At 43.3% G+C, this 21540-nt stretch overlaps 2 protein-coding genes across 3 annotated transcripts in view; both read right to left on the bottom strand.

Moving 5' to 3' along the window:
* The window catches only part of rpa1 (replication protein A1), a 29677-nt gene extending 15023 nt beyond the window's left edge, over positions 1 to 14654 (bottom strand). The window contains exons 1-12 of one of the 2 annotated variants that reach the window (XM_012825239.3): positions 14437 to 14653; positions 13463 to 13510; positions 13176 to 13254; positions 12426 to 12534; positions 12000 to 12088; positions 11760 to 11834; positions 8582 to 8699; positions 8139 to 8241; positions 7967 to 8035; positions 7563 to 7755; positions 6563 to 6699; positions 5664 to 5812 (exon numbers count right to left, since the gene is read on the bottom strand). In XM_012825239.3, coding sequence (XP_012680693.2) covers positions 5664 to 5812; positions 6563 to 6699; positions 7563 to 7755; positions 7967 to 8035; positions 8139 to 8241; positions 8582 to 8699; positions 11760 to 11834; positions 12000 to 12088; positions 12426 to 12534; positions 13176 to 13254; positions 13463 to 13510; positions 14437 to 14469 — 1202 coding nt within the window. In that variant the 5' untranslated portion in view covers positions 14470 to 14653. Of the gene's footprint in view, positions 1 to 5663; positions 5813 to 6562; positions 6700 to 7562; positions 7756 to 7966; positions 8036 to 8138; positions 8242 to 8581; positions 8700 to 11759; positions 11835 to 11999; positions 12089 to 12425; positions 12535 to 13175; positions 13255 to 13462; positions 13511 to 14436 lie in introns of both variants that reach the window. The other variant, XM_031573215.2, reaches the window with a different exon arrangement.
* Positions 14655 to 15923: 1269 nt separating this feature from the next.
* On the bottom strand, positions 15924 to 21229 carry serpinf2b (serpin peptidase inhibitor, clade F (alpha-2 antiplasmin, pigment epithelium derived factor), member 2b). Its single transcript, XM_012825248.3, has 10 exons — positions 21022 to 21229; positions 20061 to 20164; positions 19756 to 19826; positions 19571 to 19645; positions 18711 to 19032; positions 18278 to 18421; positions 17424 to 17612; positions 17118 to 17260; positions 16774 to 16978; positions 15924 to 16657 (listed from the first exon to the last, which is right to left on the bottom strand). Exons 3-10 carry the CDS (start codon positions 19810 to 19812, stop codon positions 16305 to 16307), a joined length of 1488 nt encoding a protein of 495 aa, XP_012680702.2. The 5' UTR covers positions 19813 to 19826; positions 20061 to 20164; positions 21022 to 21229; the 3' UTR covers positions 15924 to 16304.
* Between the last annotated feature and the right edge of the window lie 311 nt (positions 21230 to 21540).

Below are 21540 nucleotides of genomic sequence, written 5' to 3'. Positions count from 1 at the left end.
ACATATAAGCCGGGAAAAATCCAACCATGACAAGAATCTGTCAGGAGCTGAATTAATGTCTATGGCCAGGGCTACGAGTGTAGACACAGCACAGCAAAAACTGCTATAACACTAAAAATTGATGAGCTGCTCTCAAAGTATAAATATATTTAGTTGTGCCAGACTTTATGGTGTTCAGTACAAGGCTCAGTAGTTATTACCACTTTTACACAATTCCGAAGTGAAGGTGCCTCCTGGAACATTAATCATCAGTGCACATGTGCTCAGAGGTGCTTATTAATGTATGCACCAGCGGAATATAGGTAGGCAAGGTACCTGAGGCTGCACAACACTGCAGATAAGCAGAAACTACTGGTTTGCAGTGTGTGTATGGCAACATGGCCCAACCTATCTGTGTAAGCTGGCCATAGCCGAGGGCAGGGAGGCTTGTGATACAGGATCTCCTGCACGTGATTGGATGTGATCTCCTGAGGTGGCGCAGGGAGGCGGTGGACTTACGAGCCAGCAGTGGCGGGTGTGGGGGTGTGTGGGGAGGGTGGAGGTGGCACCAGGCGCTACAGTCAGGTGACAGGGTAGTGACAGGAGGAAGCAGATGTGACCGTGGTGAGAGTGACTGCTCATAGGGATCGCAGAACTGTGACTAAGTGACCAGCAGCATGCCAGAGAGGGAGACAGACACAGAAAAATGGAAGATGGCAGGAGGGAGAAAGAGCGAGAGACAGAGAGAGAGAGAGAGAGAAAGAGAGAAGATGGTAGTGAAACGTGGTGACACGCCAAGGCATCACATGGACCACGAGCTGGTTGATAATAAATAAATAAATAAATAAATAGGCAGGGGAAAGCGCGAACCCCTCCCGACAATAGCACTTAATGACCGTCAGAGGGGACACACACTGCCCCCCAGTGGAGATGCTCCTGCCACTGCACTCCACTGTGCTGAGGGGAGAACAAGAAAGCCATCGAAGCATGAGCACAAACACAAGGGGCGGAGGGAGGGAGAGAAGGGGAGAGAGGGAGGGAGAGGAGGAGGAGAGAAAGCGATAAGGCGAGGTAGTTTTAAATATCCCACCCACCAAAAAAAACCTCTGCACAAACACAATTACAGTGCAAAAACAAAGTCATAAAAACAGGGCAATAATCAAACGCATAAGGTTTTACTTAGCGGTTTATGACAAATTACCTTCCTGGGATCATTTAAGATGGAACAGCGGAGGTACTAAATTAACGAGACAATCCGCATTGCTGTATCTATAAACGAACCGTGCAAATAAAAGAACATTTTAATTAATCTTGAAAATTTAATTATTATTCATTTCAATTATGCACCAGAGCTAGGCTGAGACAGACAGATATTAGCACAGCTTCATAGGCCGTGTTCTTGATGCTCCCCGCAAAGGGAAATCTCTGCTTTCAGCGCTGCCTCCATTTCAAAAACACATCCCTGGCTTTGTAGCAGGCCGAGTTCGCATTCAGAGAGATAAGTCTTGTGAGAACAAGGGCATTTGGATAAAACCCAATAGAAAGGGCTTGCATTTCTCATGATGAACTGGATGAGATGAGAGGGGAAGGAAATCACACTGACACGACTGATCCACACATATTTAGTGCAGCGACCCGCAGGGAATAGGAGGCGCATCTCAGCGGGATCTGACAGGAATGGATCCACATCACACATCTCCAGTCAAATACCTGACTTGTGAAATCCCCTGCCTTCATCTGACATTTAAAAACATCAGCAGATAACATGCGACAAGATTTATGTAACAGTTAACCGCCACATAAGGCGTATCATAAGTAGCAACATCAATGCTGAATATGTTTAGAGTCTTCAACAATAGGCCACTGTAATGACCAGCCCAGACAGCGATGGGATACATTAGCAGACCCGAGTCCTGCATGGAGTGGAGTGACGGAGGAGAGGAAGTTGGTTTGGGGCATGTTTCTCCTGCTAAGCACCTCTAAAGCAGGGGAGAAGGAGAGGAGGAGGAAGTTGGTTTGGGGCATGTTTCTTTTGCTAAGCACCTCTAAAGCAGGGGAGGAGGAGAGGAGGAGGAAGTTGGTTTGGGGCATGTTTCTCCTGCTAAGCACCTCTAAAGCAGGGGAGGCAAGTTGCTGGGAAAGGTCAGGCTGCACACAGTCTAGAGTTTTTGAACGGCTAATTGACGGAACACTGCAGCCTCCACAACGGGTGCTCTACTCCTGGAGGACGCGGGTCAGCTAGCCGTGCAGCGCGAGGAACACAAACTGAGGAGGGAAGTGAAAAAAAAGAGAAGGAACCTCCACCACATTTAATAGCTCGTTATCTCTGGCTCTCCATGTGAGGAGAAAGACCCCAGGAAGGCAACCAGCTCCTGCAGCAACGCACTCTTCACCTCCACTGGTGGCATGGGAAGTGATTCCGGAGAGTTCTGGAAAAGCCTCATTAAACGGGGGTCCGTTTTTTCACCCGAGATGATTATTTAGATTTAAAGCCTTCTTTAGTCACGTCAGAGTAGCTAACAAATAAAAAAGACGCCATTTAAGGGAAGGCGGTTGTAGACTGAGGGAGAAGGATCGGGTAACCGTAGATATATAAGAAGTAGATAAGTAGACAACTTTCTACCCCGCCCCAGCCACCTGCTGGGCACAGGCACATTCTAGTGCCCTCATTATCGAGATCAAACCCTCAGGGCACGTCTTCACAAAGCATCCTAAGGCTAAAAGTGGCTCCTCCTTTGTCCATTTAGGAGAAACCTTTAAAAATAATGGGTGTTCCAGTCTTAACTTTGGGGCTAAAAACTATCACCCAGTCTGGGAGAACTAAGAAATAATTGAGAGGACTCCTAAACTCACCTAGACCAACTCCTAAACTCACCAAGACCAACTCCTAAACTCACCTAGACCAATTCCTAAACTCACCTAGACCAACTGCTAAACAAACGGAAAATGGAGGTTTCTATCAATCCACGTCGCAGTGTGTGCAGATGTTGAATCATTCAAAATATACGGTCTCAATCACAGGGGAATAATTGTGGAGTTTAATGTCAGATTGTGGGTAGCATAATCTGTTGTTATTTGATTTGTAGCCGATCATATTTATTTATTAATTTTGCGTTCTTTGTGGTAGTCTTTGTAGTGTTTGTCTACTCTCCAGCACAGACTTGTCACTCAGCAACCAATCATCTAAGTCACTGAAAGCCCATGCATGAGACTTGACATCAGCCGTAACGACGACGTCTTTGTCTTAGCTTAGGAGTTCTCGCTTTTCCTTAGCAAACACTGGTCTCAGCAGCTTTGTGAATAGGATTTAGGAGAAACCAGTGTGATTTAGGAGTACTCTTAATGGCAAGATAAAATACATTGTGAATATAGGCCCATATCTCCATAAAATAATGACCATGAACTTATTTGGAGAGAAAAATCTAAACGGCAAAGCGACAATGACAGGGAACAAGAAAGGGAGAGGGTGATGCTTAGGGAGAAAAAAAATTAGTTTATTCCCGTGTTCAATATGTGGCAGAAACTAAATTGAAATGATGTGTGGGGGCCCTATCTATTATTTGTGGCTTTCATGGTATTTCCCCGAGGGACAGGGCCTGGTGTCATAGCGAGGTGAGCGAAGGAGGCAAAAGAGCTATTGATCGCATCTCGTGCGGAGGGTAAAATAACATCAAGCAGACAGCCCTGACCGGCTGTTGGCTTAAGGAACGTAAATGCAGAAGATGAGAGGCCAAATCCAATGACCCTCGGAAAACGGGGAAAGGGTTAAGAACATCTCTGATGTTGTCTGCTCCATCTCATTGCTCCCATCCACCGCTGACTCCTTACCAGCAGACACACAGTGCCCACGTGCAATCCCAAAACACGGCTTAAGCTGTTTGAGCTGCACTAACCGCCACTCCGACAACCAGCGCTCGGCGCAAAAGAAAAACACGGGGATTATTTTGGGATATGGTAAACAGCGTGTGCCATGATCTGGGAAATGAACACCGGAATTGGCAAGAGAAAGAACAAGGAGGGAGAAGATGAAAGAATGAGTCATAACTGCTTTACAATTCCTTTGCAGGCACAGCCAATATAAACTGTGTCTTCAAGGAATAAGAGAAGCTCTGTTTTCCCGTGATAGTGGCTGACATTTTAAATCATTGCCACGTGTTCGGCAACCCAGTTCATACCCCTGGTGTGTCGTGTAACATTAAATACTCGGGGCGTATCGCGTAACCAGACGTATATTTAAAACGTCCAGAGACAGAAAGGAGGAATGAAAAAAAAAAAAAAAAGAGAGAGAGAGAAAATGCTCAACACCACCCTCATTTATTCCTTGTCGTCGAGTGCACTCATCCCGTGGGGCTTCTACCAAAAAATCTTAGCTGGGGATTAAAATTCATTTGCATTTCTATGTAAGCCTGAGCTGAAGAGCATCTCCCCAGCACCCTCACATATACTAATTTGCTAATGAAGGAAATCTTCATCATTAAAGCGTGAGCACGGGGCCTCTCCTGGGGGGTTCTGGGAGTCATTTTTAGCCCTGCAGCTCCACAGAGCCACTCTCTCAGCGGAGCCCGGCAAAACACACCGCCCCATGACACACCACTGCTCACTGCTCAGGGCTGTCATCAGCAGGACTGAGGAGAACACTGAGGAGACTAAATGCTAATGATTTAGGTACACAATAGAATAACGTCGTAAGGATATTATGAATGTCATAAAATATTGATATCTCATTTGATTGATTGCATGATCAGCATGTTTTTTTCTTGATATGCTTTTGAGGCACTGATATTAAAATGAATAAAGAACAAAGACCACAGAGGCAAACCATGATTTTTTTTGGCTTGGCTAAAAATGGCCTCACAGTCAGTTGAATCAAGTAAATGGGTTACTATAGTGACCAGAGTTGTTTGTCCCCCACGGATAGGAGTTACTTCCATTGCCGACTGCATGTTTTGTGATGATTGTTGACTTTGAAGAATATGAGCGAAGGTTACAAGGAGCCTTAAGCACACTTATACTTATACATGCACAGCTGTGTACTGTGACCTTTTTATATAGTTTTGTGTTTCCTTTTGAGCTAGATTGATCTATATTCATTGCCTTTGACTGCTATGTATACAAAATAGCTTATGGATATATGACCCTATGTTTATGCAATAAAGAATTCATGCAATGTGCCTTCATTTGAAATGGTGAAATTATTAGGCTGTTCATTTGTTTTTATGATATAAAAGCCAACTTGACTGCTCATTCACAAACACATGGGTCAATACAGGTCTATCCAGGTGCGCTTCCTTATGAGTAGCAGTCAGTCTCAAAAATGCTGATATATAATATCCTGGAAAATCTTCTGATTGTCGATAAGTCGAAAGGGTACCGATACCAAATCTAATGAACATGTGCTAATGTAGTACGAATACGTGATGAAGTAGTGTGCATATGTAGTAGAACACAGCTAGATAAAAGGTGTGAGCTGTGGTAGTATTCATCATCATGTGTGACCTTAAATGTATTGTTTTGCTGTTAGGTAATGGTCCAATGTCTTGAGCTCAGTAGGCCAACTCAAGGGTGACAGTCATTGTAGTAGACCACAATCCTGGCTCAATAAAGAAAAGGTGGGGCTGGGTCAATTCTATTAACATTACAGCCCAGTTTATGCCTCAAGCAGGCACCATGCATAAATGACTCACCAGCCACGCAGCTTGTAAGCCTCCGGCAGGTCTGGATTCATCATGACCACGCTGCTGAACAGGGTACTGAGAGAGCGGCCGCCGAAGTCTGAGAGACGGGCCCCTTTGATGGCCATGATGGGCTGCCCGGAGCCATCGAAAGTCTCTGCCTGAGAAGAGGAAGAGGGGGACATAGAGCATGAACAGGGGAGAGGGAGAGGAGGAGGAGGAGGGGAGGAGGAGATGAGGGAGAGGGAGAGGGAGAGAAATATGAGAAAAGAAATCCGCTGAGAAAACAGCTGCAAAATTGACACATCACATCTGGGCCACACAACATCTCTTTAAATAAATAAATAAACAAACACAGAGAGAGCGAGCCAAGAACTGGAGTCAGTGGATCAGATAGGAGTTGACGCGCAGGTACTTGCTATTTTAAAATCGCTCTTTATGCAGCGTGCATCACACTACCTCCTGCAAATCCCACCAGATAAGCCCAGGCTGCCAAACAAACACAAAGCCGGCGCTCCTGCTGCTCGCCGTGATGAAAGGGGGGGCTGGTGACGGCGCGCCGTCCCTGTGTGGCCCAGCTCCGCACACACACGCAGGGGCTGCTACCGCTCCAGCTACAACCCCCCCCCCCAACCTCTTGTGGCGCTGTTTACTCAGGCTTCCGGATTACACCGGCAGGCTGGACGGCGGGAGCTCTCTCCGCCTCTCTTTATGTCTCTCCCGTCTCTGTCTATATCCCCGCAGCCTCCCCATGCGTTACCCTCATGAGTCAGAAGCCCACATGACATGGACCGATGCCACCTTGTCTGGTGGGGCTAGTGGAGTGGAAAAGCATGAGCCCTTAGCCGGTTTTAGCCAGGGCTCAGAGGCCAGAAGAGCAATGCATGCTGGGCTGCCGCTGGAGGACTCACCTCAGCCCCCCACATGGTGAGGGAGATGACTCGTCCAGACATGTCCATCAGGTGGATGTTCCTCTTGGACACCTCGCGGCTGTTTTTGGTGGTGATGCGCGCCAGGTCCTCCACAGTCTTGACCACGCCGATCACGTCTGGAAAAGAGGTGACAGTGAGGTACAATGTTAACGTCACAGACCCTCCATTTCTCCAAGACAGTAAAAAAAAATTCAAGAATTAAGCCTGATCCCGGGAGTGCTGTACTTTAACTTGTAAATTCTATACTGTCAGAGAATACCTGAACCAACCCCCTAAGCTCTGGTGACACCCCCCCCTGAAGGCAGCAGTCGTACATGCGGAAGACGACTCGTCAGGTCTGTGACCAACTGTCGCTTGGCTCTCAAGACTTCTGAGACGAGATGCATATGTAGGCACTTAAAGCCCACACACACTCCAGAATCCAATCCAGCCGCGTCACCACCGCGGCTCTATACGACGCACCCCGACACTCACCCTGCCATCTTCCAAAAAAAAAAGAAAACACATTATCCCAACTTATCCCACATTGTTGTGACTCATTTGGCTATGATTAAGCTCACTTCCTCTAATCGCCGGCGCCACGGAACCGGGGTCCCACAGAGAGACAGCTCCAACGCAGTACATGCTCCAGTCCACATTATGATAATTACCACCACGCTTATTACCTCCTAATTTTACCGGTGACAGAGTCGCCATCTTCTCCCCCGCTCCCAAAAGCCACAAGAGCAAAGGAAAGGAAGGGGGGGGGCGGCGGAGAGTGGAGGGGGAGACCAAAGTCAATCTGCTGCCACAGGCTATTACTGTCATCAGTATTATTAATATTACTTTTATCGCGACTATTCTAATTAGCGTGCCCTCCTGGGCCCCGGCTGCATCTCCAGCGCCTGAGACGCTGGGCCAGCCGGATCACTGGTAATTATGACACAGAGGCAGTTATTAATGATAGCCATCATGTCACTCCCCTCCTCCTGTTGCTTACCCACGATGGCATCCTTCTCATGGGCCTCCAGGTCTCCGATGGGCACGAAGCTGTACTGAAGGGTGGGCACGTCGCTGCTGTCATCGCAGGGGATGACCGTGGAGTCTCCGTTCAGTGTCATCTCATAATCGTTCTTCAGGGTGGAGTACTGCTTGTTGGCCATCTTCAGCGAGCCTTTGGAGATGTAGTAGACCTGGGGAGAGCAAGTGGAGCGTGTGGACTTCGTCTGAGAACAGCTCAAATGGGACCAACAGTGGAAGGAACGGACTCAAAATAAAGTTGTCTTTGTCTTTGGAGAGGCAGAAAAATCAATGCCAAAACACAATTTCACTTACTGCTGTTTACCTGCAACTATTTGCACAGGAACATCAGAAAGAATCCAAAATCAAAAAGGCAAATCTCACCTTGCCCTGCTCAACCAGCGAGTAGAATTTGTCCACCTCCTGAGTGAACGCAGTCACTCTGATCTCTCCCTAGACAAATCACAGCGGATGTTTCAATTCCAAAATCAAAGCGCAAATACACTCTGTTCCATAATGACATATTGAACGAAAAGCCTAAACAATTGTTCCTTACACTTTCATCCACCAGGTCCATGGAGAACAACTTTCCTTCACCCCGCGAGTTACTCCATGTGCGGATACCACTCTTGTTAGTAACGCGAGCTCGAATAGTCCACCTGCGGAGCATAGAAATCATCTAGGTTTCAATTTCTGTATGTTACCACTCTATAACATACTTCTGTACGTTATCACTATATATGTACAATAACCCCCGAAGCACCAAATCCATCGCCAGAGGATAATGTCAAGGCTTGTGTTTATTACTTAAAAGCTGTGAAAGGTCTAAACATGATTTCAGGTGAGGCCACTGTGGCCTGCCACTCTAATACCCATTAAAGCAAGGTGAAAATAGAACTTGATAAATCTTCACTAACGGCTGCTTCATACACAACAATTCACATTGTTTAAATGTGTGCAGGTTTCTTTTCCTTCACACCAGAAACATGTGTGACCTACTTGGACTGATATGGATTCAGGCTGGCGATGGGGGCAACTTTGGATGTGCCTCCTGGTGTACTGGGGGCAACTAGGGGCTTTTTGCCAAATGCTGGTTTGGCTGAGCCCTTGGCCATACCTGAAGAAAAACAAGGAAATAGAACATAAAAGACTACACAGAACACATCTGGCAAAGACGTTGCCTCTAATACACGTCAGGTTTTCAAGTGTGTGCTGCAAAATTTAGACACTATATTTGGATGGTCCCCTATAGACTATCTACAGATGCTCTGATTATAAACAAACTATTCGATTGAAACTCTGTTGTTAACTACCAGTGATGGTTATGGTTAGGGGTTGGGTTTGGTTAAGGTGATTACAAAGACTTCACTAGAGTAAATCTCTTCAATATTAGCCAAACTAAGCACTAGTCAGAACTAGCCAATAACCCACACTAATAACACAAATTAATAATTTTAGGTTAATACATTTAGGGGGAATCTGTAGGCCTAATATATTGAGACTTCTACAAATGCTGTATCTGCTTTCTAAAGGAGAAGTTGTCCAATCCAAAGCAGACACCAGCATCATTGACAAGGAATCTTCAGAAATAAATGCCAAAAGGTGGAATTTGGAAGCAGCAACTCTTATTATTTTATTATTATTATTATATAATAATTCAGTGATGGCAGGGCTCTACAGTGCGAGTATTTCACTCGCATTTGCGCCTAAAAATAGGTATGTGCGAACTTGAAAAATAATTTACGAGCACAGTGCGCGAGTGACGGGCTGTTGTCAATACACCGAACAACAGCGCGAAGTAGTGAAGCATACCATATATTTCATATGGAAACAAGTGACAGGGTCGCGACTGCAGGATGTGAACATAGCAAGATGACGCGCTTAACTTCATGCAAATGAGAGCGACTATTCCCAACCAATGGGCCAGAGCCATATAAATAGAGAGTTACGACGATCTCGCCGACATGTGATCACTTGGTATAGGTGAGTAGCTCGCAAACAACCCACTGCTGGCAACCTGTTTGAATGGTTTTCGACGGGACAGACAGCAGCACCACCTCGATTTACTGACATTTTCAGTATATTAACACATAATATCAATTGGTTACTGGTGTGTTGTATCCTGTTTATGTCTGATACTTTATTAACATTTATGTATTACATTAACTTATAACACTAGGCAGCAATATTGTGAAGCAGAGCTAGAAATGGCTTTGCTAGCTCCCATACTGTAGCTCACACCAGCAACTGCTCAATTTAAGACAAGAAAGGAGTTTGGTAACTTAGTTAGTAATTGTCAATGATAACTAGTTATTAGAATATGTTAGCCAACGTTAAGTTAACTTCATAGGGGCAGTCGAGTGTATAGGTTGTGTCAGCTTGGATAGCTAGTAGTAATTTTCGATTTAAGCCTCCCGTTAGCCTTGGCAAACTTTTAGCTAGCTAACTTTAGCTAACTATGTGGTAGCATATCCTAGCTAAGTTATACTAGCTATCAATAGCTAGCTAGTAAACTCATTGCAGAATGGACTATAGGACAGGCCACGCATGACATTAATGAAGAAAAAATAAATGAATATGTGATTGGTTTAAATATCCTTGTCTATTTGGGCAATTGTTATTATCATTGGCACCACTTTCAACTGTCAAAACTCTCCGCCTAGCTAAATCTGTTGGTTATCAGATTGCACAGCAATTCATATGGAGGATATGTGGTTGATTTAACTCTAAGGCCAGGTAGGCATAGTAGTTGTAATGTGCTATCACATCATTTGAAAATCTAGACTTGATATTCTCTTATATTTGAATGATAATTCTGTTAATTAAGTATTGCCTTAAAATGATTATTTACATTTAATTAATTGGAATTCAGCTGTAGGCATATACTAAGAGATCTGTATCTTAGAGACTAATTGCATCCACAATTTAAGTACTGCCAGCTTGACTATTATGCAGTTGTAGACACAACACAGGGGGTCCCTGGACCTGAGAAGGGAAGGAAAGGAGTTTAATGTGGCTATAATATGGACTTTTAAATGCGACTAGAACTAGACTGAAACTAAGAAGGATAAAAATGACTAAATGTGACTAAAACTAATATGCATTTTTGTCTTAAGACTAAGACTAAATCTAAAATAGCTGCCAAAATGAACACTGAGATAGGGGACCCCTTAATCTGCAATTCATTGTTGCTAGCTCTAATCAGATGTACTAACTAGGCTAATAAGAGAAGACTAACTTTGTATGCTAACGAACACCAATAACTAGAACTAATTTGACAGACTATAAACCAACAGACTTCTGGTTATGATACACGTGCTCTCTAGCTAGCTACAGTGAAAGTGTTGCTTACGTTACAGTCCAGACCTACAGTCTAACTCAAACTGCATTTAGAATCTAACAAGCTATGTCTTACAATAAACTTTAAGTAAAGCTGGCTATATAAAATACTACTAATAACAATTGATAAGAGGTCCACTAAAGTGTTGAAATATGAACAAATGCAGTAATTTGATCAATTTACCAGCTAACTTGCTTCGGAAACACTAAACATGAATGGGGTTGAACGTTGGAAAATACAATGTTTGGAACTATAGGTTACAAATTACATGCTTTACTTCCGCATAAAAAAAACCCGCTGTGCTCCTAAATTTCTTTGTGTGCTCCTAAATGTTTTCATTTAGGAGCACATGTACTCCTTGGGGAAAACCTTAGCGTAGAGCCCTGGGTGCACGGTCAATACATGGCATCTAATGTGATTCAACACAAAACTCAAAATACTCCACAAAATACGCCCCCCAACTTCTAGCCAATGCCATAGCCCCCCATTCTCACTGGCTGATCAGATAGTCCATACCTACAGTGAGCTACAGCTGCACACAAGGTTATGGACCAAGGCAGGCAAAAGGAGGCAACATTATTCCACATGAACAATTCTACAGGCCTGTAGGCTGCCACCTGCTGGTAAGCACAGGGGCCTGCACACACTGACCCACATTATGCAAGATTAATAGTTGTGCCTCTGGCCTTTTTTACATTTCAGATGAATTAAAAACTTCAAGAGGGCCAATACAACAGACAACAAAGAACCTGTTTTTGCACAGAAAAACCCAACCTACTTCCATCCAGCATATTTCAAAATGGATGAATAGTATGCCGTGGCTTATTTGTCATTTACCATCACTTCCATTCTGGGGCTGCAAGGGGCGGACAGAGGGGTTGGGCACTGCGGACTGTGGGGCCTTTGCCTGACCTACAGGATGGATATACGGGGGACACACACTTTATTTCAGTACTGGGAGGACGAAGAAAGGACAGAGGAGTCACATGAGCCTCACTAACAGGCAAGGCCAAAATAGTCGTCAGTTTTACTGGAGAAAAGAACAATGACTAGCATAAAACTCTGTTGGCTTCATACCTTCAACATAGGGTGTGGGTTCACCAATTTTACCGCCAACCTCCTCTGCCGATTTCACGACTTCCATGTCTAGGACCACCACAACACGTCTGCACCGAGGGGACAGGTGAAAAGGAGTACACAAAGGGAGACCATGCAATCAATGCAATGCACACTGTTTAAGAAATTAGGTGTTTAAAGTTTAACAGAGACGTAATATATGAAAGTCCTAAATAAATAATCTAAGAAATAAACAGACAGACCTCTAGCTTCCCATAAAACTAAATTATGATAAAAAGACAGCAATCTGTGGTCACGTATGCAAGGTGTGTCGCTCACTCAGAGTGAATTCTGTGGACTGTGTTAGTATCCTCTATCCTGATCCAACACACATGGCCCTGTACAAAAATGACACTGCAACACAAAGAGTGCAATCAGAGCTATTACCGTCCATCTTTAAGTACGTTTGTCACACTCCTCTTCAGCATGCACACACAGTTGGGTGCCAGCTGATTCTCTTCTGCCAGAGGGTTGAGCTGGGTGGAGAGCATGAAAGCTGCAGCAGAGAAACACAAATCAGTCACAACAGAAATCTCCATCTGATGCACACTGGTTTTATCTAGGGCCACTGTGAAACACTACACACATCCGTCCCAGCAAACTAAGCCAAGTTTCTTTTGGGACAAACACCAAAGTGAAACACAGACAAAGTGCTGCTTAATAGGCGATTGAGTTTTCATTAGTTATCCACCAGCCAACGGGTCATCCCAACTTCTGGCTAAACCCGACCACATGAAGAGGATGAAATCAATTCTTTTTGGGATATTTTGTACCCTTTGATGTTTTGGCACACAAACTCCACTCAACTTCACAGCCACTACCTCCTGCTGGCCAGCCAGGGGCGCTTCCCACTGCATAAAACAAACATGCGGGGGGAAACTCTACAAGCCCAGTGCTGCTCCACTACAACTATATTTACCCTCTTTTTTTAGGGAAGGTCAAATAACAGCTACTCTTCTTAATATGGTCTGCTAGGTGGTCTGTTTTGTAAGGTGCAGCCAACTAAATGGATATAAAACAAAGCCCTTAACAAGTTGTCAAAGTTACATTAGTGTAGAAATGCTATATAATACCATCAAAAGTCAGGTCTCTCATACTGGAGCATTATGGGGCTGAAACAGGAACGAGGCTACTTACAGGACATAGTGTGTTGTCCGTCACTCATCATGAGCCGGAATCGAACTGGGCCATTCCCTCCATCAATTTTGCGAATATTCTGCCAAGCAAAAGAACAGCAGTGTTTTGTATGGGAGAGAGATGCAAAAGCAGAATGAGGCTAAATACATTACACAAGTGGTTTACTTTAAGCAGCACTGAAAATGTTACCACATGACAGTGACAAACTGTGTCAAAGTCTAAATAATAATGCATAACAGTAGTAAGCTGTGATGGATCACAGAGAGAATGAAGGATAGCATACACACCACCAACTGCAACATTGGGTTGTTGACATCTTGGCCTTTAGTTAGAGCCTGCCAAGAGAAAGGGACACAGTGAAGATCCATCCATAGCAATATACATTACGAGGTGTGTATTGCTTGGATCGCCAACTGTTTTGTTATCATGACTTGGTCTCCAATAACTGCACAATAACCTGCTGATGTGTCTTCATTCAAGCTAACATTGGGTTACTAGCACAACTACCCAGGCTTTTTTTATGGTCAATACTAGAACGCAGAGCTCGAAGACCACACTCTTACACTAACACTAGTACAACCTCCTCCACGTAAGACAATATCATTACAGCCCTCATGAGGATATGCTTGTAAAACAACGTGACATCTGAATTGTATCAGCTGCTAGTTTCTATCGCATTTGTACTAGTCAACTAGTCAGCACATGAAGTACAGTTACCCATTTTTAGCTGTTAGTTACAATGATGTGCATTCCAAGTCTGATCAACATGGTTTTAACGGTGCTGCATGACTAGCTAGCCAACTAGCGCGCTGCAATTCGGGTATTTGTTATTTAGTTATCTACATGTCCTGCTATCAAACTGTATTTGTACAAAGACTTGTGATAATACTCTAACAACTGTATTTTGGCGTTCGCCCTTCCCTCACCCAGATTAGATGCCATCTAACGTTACACCATTAGCTAATACCATTGGCTAACTTTGTTAGCTAAATATCTAACGTTAGCTAGTCTTCATTGCCCAACTGTCAGGCAACACTAATAGGGTTTACTTTTATATGCATCATAACTGCACAAGCATTCAACTGGATAACACTGACACATCGTTCTTGCCCAAAAGTATTTTAAACTTCCATTTTAGTTGACGTTCATGCACTGCTTAAAAGCTAACTTGTTAGCACAGTGCACAATTTTGTTCAGCAGCTTTTCAACTGTGTAAAAACCAGTCAAAAAGAACATGAATGTGACAAAAAAATAAAAGTACCTCTATGGCTCCATCTGACAGAACAACAGCCATATCTTCAGTACAAGTAAATGGAGTAAGGATGATCTGCTACTGTTCGCTGACACCTGGTTTCTCTGCAATGTGTCCTGTTAGAGCCAAGCATACGCGCCAACTTTCTCCAAACGCGCGAATCGAGTGTGATTGTACACAACTTCCCTGACGTCATCTGACCAATCCTATCTGCATCCGGTGTCGACTTCACAAACTAACAGCATAATTATTTATCGCTGTTTACATCTGTTGAATCTTTTTGCGAGTCAATATATTATGTTTGACCACAAAACTGCCATTGTGGCAAGCAGTTAGCCTAAAATTTCGGACTGTGCATTGAAAGCTATGTTCCACTAATTATAGCTGAATAGGCCTAGCCTTCATACTTCATCCTTGTAGCTTGTAGGTCAGCAGGAGTTATATTTGGCACATTACTTGTAATGTCAGGATAGACGTGCTTTTTTTTTACCCAGTCTACACTCTTTATATGCAGATAACCAATAGAGCCGTAGGTGAAGCTCAAGTCAGGTTCGGCTGAGTAACATGCCACTCTGAAATTGAAAAGCTTCAAAAACTAGCCTACCTCCTCAGCTACATCGCGTCCAAGTCCAAGGTGTTGTTACTTAACGTATGGCGTAAGATAAGCCTCTGACTGAGCAATGAAGTGCTAATTGCAGTGAATCTCTTCAGTCTTATTTTTCGCTCCTCAGGAAGATGAGCTGCCCTTTTTGGAAGTGATGATTGGGATGAGATATTCAGTGTATTTTTGCCATCCTGAGAATATTCACAGAATGTTTTTGTCACTGCACAAAAAACATGCGGTCTTGTTAAACAAATTACTTCACAGTGGAATAGCAAAGGTCTTCTATTTTGTTCTCTATCTGACATCTGCTTTTATGCTCTCAAGTCAATAGCCCATAGCCTTACATGCAGTCATTCTTGTTTCTAATGGGCATGAGTGTGAGTGACACCCTCTTACTGGTACCAGTATGTTAACGAAAAACTAATATTGAATAACAAGTTCTGTCTTCTCTACCTTCATAGGTTATTCAAACATCTATGATCAGCACAGGCCACTGGCAAATTTGGAGATGCGGTTCTCTTTTAATCTTTCCCCTTTGAGGTTGAGGTCTCAAATGCTGTGCTAGAATGCACACAAAATGTTGTTGTAAAGGCAGTACCCTGCTTCTTGACATTGTATTAGGAGTTTCTGTCTGGAAAAAATGATAAGCAAGATAGACTGTCACGTTGCTTTTTGCCCATTCATGTTGGTGAATTGCTGTGGAAATGATAGGCTATTTGAGTGTACTGCCATTTTGGCACTTTAATATCAGTAATTGCACTTGCAGGGGAAAGAAACAGACCAGCTGACCATGTGCAAGCATGGCACACATACACACACATATGCACAGCCTGCCTATGCTTTGCATAAACTGAATGAAATTGAAATATTAGTGATCAGTCATACAAGGGTGTGATACTGGCAATGTAATGTTTAATACCTCCGTTTTTCAATTGTTATCCACTTACAGGCTAAAACCATGAAAAAAATGTTTAAAGTTTGTTTAAAATGTTCCTCAATCTAAAACAGTAGTGGATAATTTAAAATGAATTTATAATCTAAAAATCTAAAATCTCAAGTCAAAAGGAGCGTCAATGTTTGTTATACAATATAAAATTAATGTTTTGCAGACATAAAATCCATACATTCTCAACTATGTCCATTTCTGCAGTACGGGGCTGAATTGGTTCCGGATTTGTTAATAGTCACTGGATTTGTCCATCCTTGGTGATCAGGGGGGCAGTCTTCAATTCAGGGTGATCTCCCTTAAACTCAGGATGCAACAGAGGTCTCCTTACTTGGGAGGGTGACCATTGGAGTCAGCAAAAAGCTTGTCCTTTATGACAGGGAAACCCATTTTATCTGGCCGTCCTGGTGCCTGGACCATGGAGGGAGCCTCAGAATTTGGGTTGGTGACAACTCCGAGGAAGACAGGTGTTAATGTCGTGTCATCCATGAGGGCAAAGAAAAACGGCTGATTGACACTGAAGGTGGGGTTAGAGCGCGAGATGGAGATGCTGGTGGCTGCCGCAGCCTCAGCTCCATCCTCTGTGATCTCCATGCTGGTTTTGTGCTGGACGCTGGACACTCGCAGGGGACTGTCAGAGATGCCAGCCAAATTTGGACCAGCAAACAGCTCTCCCAAACCTATGGGGGAAAATGGAGGTAACAAATGCACATGATCTTACTATCTTGCTAGGAGAGTTCTTCTGGTTTAGTCAGCATTATTTGATGGCATTGGTCCATGCAGAGTTGTTTCTTACCTATGCTGGTGAGGGCCTCCTCCAGCTCTTGACCATACTCCAGCTTAAATTTGGGCAGTCGGACCTGCATGCTCCTCTCCTTTGGAAAACGAGCGTACAGGTCTGAGGTATTAAGCTTTGCTGCAATATCAGTTACGTTCACCTGTCCTGACATGGGCAACACTATTAGGAGACTCATTTGGTCTCTAAATGGGAGACGAGCGACCTGCAGATGACAAGAAGACAAACAGACTTCAACAGACGGCAAAAAAAAGAATACGTGGTTGAAAGAAAAAAAGAAACGCATCAAAAACTGCCACAAATAATGAAAAATTGTCTGAAAAAGAAAGCAGAGGAAGAGTTACCTGAGCATCAAGCTCATTAAGAATGAGAAGTTGCAGGGGGTATTTGGGTTCAACCATCATTTCTACGTTCACAATATGCTTGTTGTCAATGTAGAAAAGATCACTGGCGGTATGTCGGGGATCAAAACGTGTCTGCCACTTTCCTGAGAGATAAATGGAGATTACTCAACAAATCTGATTGGAGTCATCCTTCAAAAGCTCAGAAAGTGAGAAACACAAAAACATCACAGATTAAAAATACCTCAATAATTGAATGGCTATTCAGCATGCTGAGAGTCTGTCACGGATGTTCTGTATTTTGCTTACCTTTGTAATGCACAGCGTTTAGGAGCATAAGCACTAGATTAGGTGGAAGGCTGGTCAAGAAGTCAGTCACCTGACCATTGGTAGCTTTCTCTACCCACTCATTAACTTCCTTTATCCCAGCGAACACTTCTGGCTCGGAGCCATACATTTCCTGGGACATTTGGGCAAAATCCTTTTTGGGCTCAAATCCTGTAAAAAAAAAAAATTATAATTTTATCAGTTGAAAATCATTAATTTCTTACAATATTCTTACAGAGCATTAGGCTCTTGAAAATATTTCAAACATGTTGGTTAATGCTAATCTGCCAGTGTCTTAAAACATGGGGAGGATACTATAATTTGACTTAACTTTAACACCCGAATCCCCGAATTGTGGGGAATTAACCGGAGCCATGTCCTTTGGAATAAGGTATGTCTGAAGGATGTTTTTTGTTATGAAGACTTTCAGATACAATGCACTAATAAACGGTCTTAAACGACCCCAAGCATAGTTGCCTTATCTGAAGTGATGAGATGGTGGAACCCCCCGAAGCACTCTGTCAGTGTTTTAGGGTTTAATATACCTAGTGAGGTATTACAGGTTATTCCCCAAACTTTAAAAAGCTAGCTAGCCAACAGATTTGCACAGTACGACAGCACAGTTGGCATAGATAAAACACAAGTTAGCTTGCTGGTTAGCTTATGTATTTTGGCAATATATTTTGTGACATAGTGGTGCAAAAGCTGTTCTTACATTGTCCACATTCTGACCCGGAAGACAAAACTGGACAGTGAATAGCCTGGGCTGCTAGTGGGTATAACAGGTATGTTTACCTCTCGTTCTTATCCTCAAAGATTTAAAAACCTTCCCCTACCTTGCTGAGTGTACATGCGGGTGGCAATCTGAATGTTGCTCTTCTGGAGATGGTAGAGGAGGCTGCGTAGTGCCGTATGGTAGCAAGGCAGGGCCTCTGCATGCAGATGCTCCAGTAGCAACTGCTGCGTCTCATTTACAGCTCCTGAAGAGGTGAAGAGACACAGTCTATCAGGCGCTTCCTCGGAATTCTTGTTAAGTGCGATAACGTGCCATTCTACACCCCAGCCCTGACACTTGCAGTGATATTTCATCACTTTTTCCATGGAAGGTGATGCCACAAGCAAGAGGTTTAAAAGATTTTGAAAGAAAGTTTTCCCATTAGGTCAGTGTCGGAAGTGACTGAACAGTGCTTTGCATTCAGTACCCCCACTATCCTGTAAACCTCACAAATAATATGAATTATTGAAGCCGTCACCACTCCACCACCTTACCCAAGGCCAGCTGGGAGAGTGCCAGGGAGAGGCTGAGAGGCGAGATGATCACATTGGGCTGTTCAGGCCCTGTTGGCAGCTTCTCCATGAGCTCCAGACCCAGCTTCATGATCCCATTCCCTATGGCCTCCTTGAGCGCTGAACCCGAGACCTCGGCACACAGGCCATCTGCTTCCTCCTCTGATGTACTCTCTCGTGGCGCTGTGGTTTGCTCTGTACCGTCAGGCACTCCTCCAATCGCCATCTCCTGAGTCCACAAGTCACACTGACTTGTGGACTCAGGAGATGGCGATGGCCCTGCAGTTGGCAGCGTCCCTAAATCCTGAAACAGATCATGCTGTTTAGATACAATGATTGCTGCCTCTGAAACTCCCTTGGCACCATGTGCTTTGTTAGGTGAAAATTCACCCTAGTTACCTCAGGAGTGTATTTATCAGACAAACAACAATTGCAATCGGGCTCACTCCCAGCACAAGGCTGAAAGTGAAGCAATATTAAACACATCGCACAAGGTTTATATAGACAGAAGTTTAGCGTTCAGCAAGGATAACCACGTGGTGGATTTCTGACGTCCGAGGCAAGGGTGGAAGTTTTGCACAAGGTCGGAAGAAGCACAATTCGACCCTTCTTATCACCTCTGGTCTAAACATGCTCTTGTACATATGCAGACTAAGTGGCACCTAATATTCTAAGTTACACACACGCAGAAACACAGAAAGGCCATGTTCCTGCTTACATAACTACATGATTCATATAAGGTAATTAATAATACAAGGCACTTGATTATTATATTCTTAAGTCATTAACAGTGTTTGGAAATGATCTCCATCATGCTTCACATGCTATTGACTGGTGCGGACCTCTATCGGCTTACTGGCCATCAGTGGAATGAGGGGCATTAACGGGATCTTCCCATCGTCTGTCACCTCTTCATCCTATGATGAGATGAGAAGATAATACGTTATGGCTCATAACGACATAAGTGCAAGTGATTATATTTCTTTCAACTATATTTCTTTTTTTGTTGAAAATGTCAAGGCCTTACTGTCCATCCATGTCTGCAGTGGCAAAGCAGTAGGAGTGCAAGTAGTCTACAGTCCATGTCCTAGCAGCGGACTGTCAAAGAAACATTTTGACCACAATTAGAAAGGCAGAGAGGAACAAACAAGCAAGGCCTCCTGGACTTTGAACAGTTTCCATAGCCAATGATGACTATCCGATATCCATTCTAAGCTGTTTACTTATTTGTAAATGTCTCCACATTTAATGTTTTCAACCAACAATTTCATTAGTCTTTTATGTCACTGTGTAAGAGAATATCAAAACCACAATTACTTTTGAATGACTTACCTGTAATTATTAGTGTGATTGGTCTGAAATATATCCTTGTTTTTCCTGTCCCTCTCTTTTTGGCACTTTGAGTCAGCCTTACAGTGATTTACTCCCTTCAAATTCTGTGTGAACAACAGAATAGCATGTTGAAGCAGGTCAAATCTTAAAACTGAAAACATAAACTACACAACAAATGATACCGAGTAACGACCTTGTACGTCGCTTTGGACAAAAGCGTCTGCTAAATGACTAAATGTAAATGTAAATGTAAATAGCAATCACCCCTATTCCTTTTCTAGTAACAAGATCAATACTAAAGTTTAGGGGCTAAAGGTCTTCTAGTTGTTGCTCAAATGCCATTCGACAGATTAACAGTGTTTCAGCCTCCACACAACTGCAAAAAGTACTTTTTGTACTTCTCATATCACGAGTGTTATTTACATTTTCCAGATAAGAATATAAATGGAGACGTGGCTGTGTGAATAATTTAGACAGTCCAGGACCGTAGAGCAAACAGAATCCCCAAAGAAATCTTATTAATGAAGATATAGTTCCAAATCCTACATTAAAACAAATTGCATATATTGGTAGTCTACCTGAGCGTCTACATAATCTGTGTTTTCTATGTAACACCAGGAGCTGTCAACTTTGGAAACAACTGGAGATCAGGTCAGAAATGAGTTACAGTTAGTGACCCTCTCATCTTGGCAAATATACACATTAAGTGTAGAATTAGCAAAATAAGCACATTCTTCACCTGGACATGCAACAGTTTACAATGAAATCAAACAGTAGCGGACCTGAAGTGCCTTCATTAACACTAGAGCTCCAAAATACTAGCCTTCTTTAATGAAGTGCATTTCTTTAGTGTTTCTAAAGTGATTTATACCTAGAATCGAGAAACTGTTCAAGATCAAATGTTGGATCTGACAAAAGAAATGAGTTATAATCGTGTCTGTAAATATATTTGATATCTTACCGTGATAATTTAAGAATGGAGACTCTGTTGATCCACTCCTAAATTGAGAGGGAGACAAAAATGGACAATGGGAAATGCTTGCCTGATGTTTGGCAGTTGCCCTGTAAGCGGTCAAACTTCAACTATTATTGATCTGTGCCTCATAGGAGTTACTACTACTTTTAAATGTAAATATTGAGACAGATCCTCGGAACAAACATCAAGCCTGAGAAATGCTGTGAATATGTGAACTGTGCAGATATATCCTTTATATAAAGACAGCCAAGTAAAAACAGCCTCACAGGAAATGATGCGAGCTCAGTTCCAGGATGTGTCTTGTGAGTTTATTTAATGAGAAACAGTACACACGCCACCATCTATTGCAGCAGCACTGAAAGTGGTGACCTAATAACCCACAGCTGTGGCTCTATCGGAGGTAACCACATGGCAATCATCACCCACGCCTAAACCCTGACCATGGAGATGAAGTCTAGGCCTAATCACAGGGTGGTCAAACTTTGGAGATCGAAGAGACAAAAG

This window comes from Clupea harengus, chromosome 9 (genome assembly GCF_900700415.2).
Source record: "Clupea harengus chromosome 9, Ch_v2.0.2, whole genome shotgun sequence".
Taxonomy (NCBI): Eukaryota; Metazoa; Chordata; class Actinopteri; order Clupeiformes; family Clupeidae; genus Clupea; species Clupea harengus.
The sequence above is the reverse complement of the archived record's forward strand: the minus strand, read 5'-3'. Positions and strand labels throughout refer to the sequence as shown.

Coding starts and splice junctions, on each gene's coding strand:
- serpinf2b (XM_012825248.3), bottom strand. CDS start 19,812: ATGGACTGTAGACTACTTGCACTCCTACTGCTTTGCCACTGCAGACAT. Junction 19,646..19,755: donor ACTGCAGACATGGATGGACA/GTAAGGCCTTGA, acceptor ATCTCATCATAG/GATGAAGAGGTGACAGACGA. Junction 16,979..17,117: donor TTAATGAGCTTGATGCTCAG/GTAACTCTTCCT, acceptor TGTCATCTGCAG/GTCGCTCGTCTCCCATTTAG.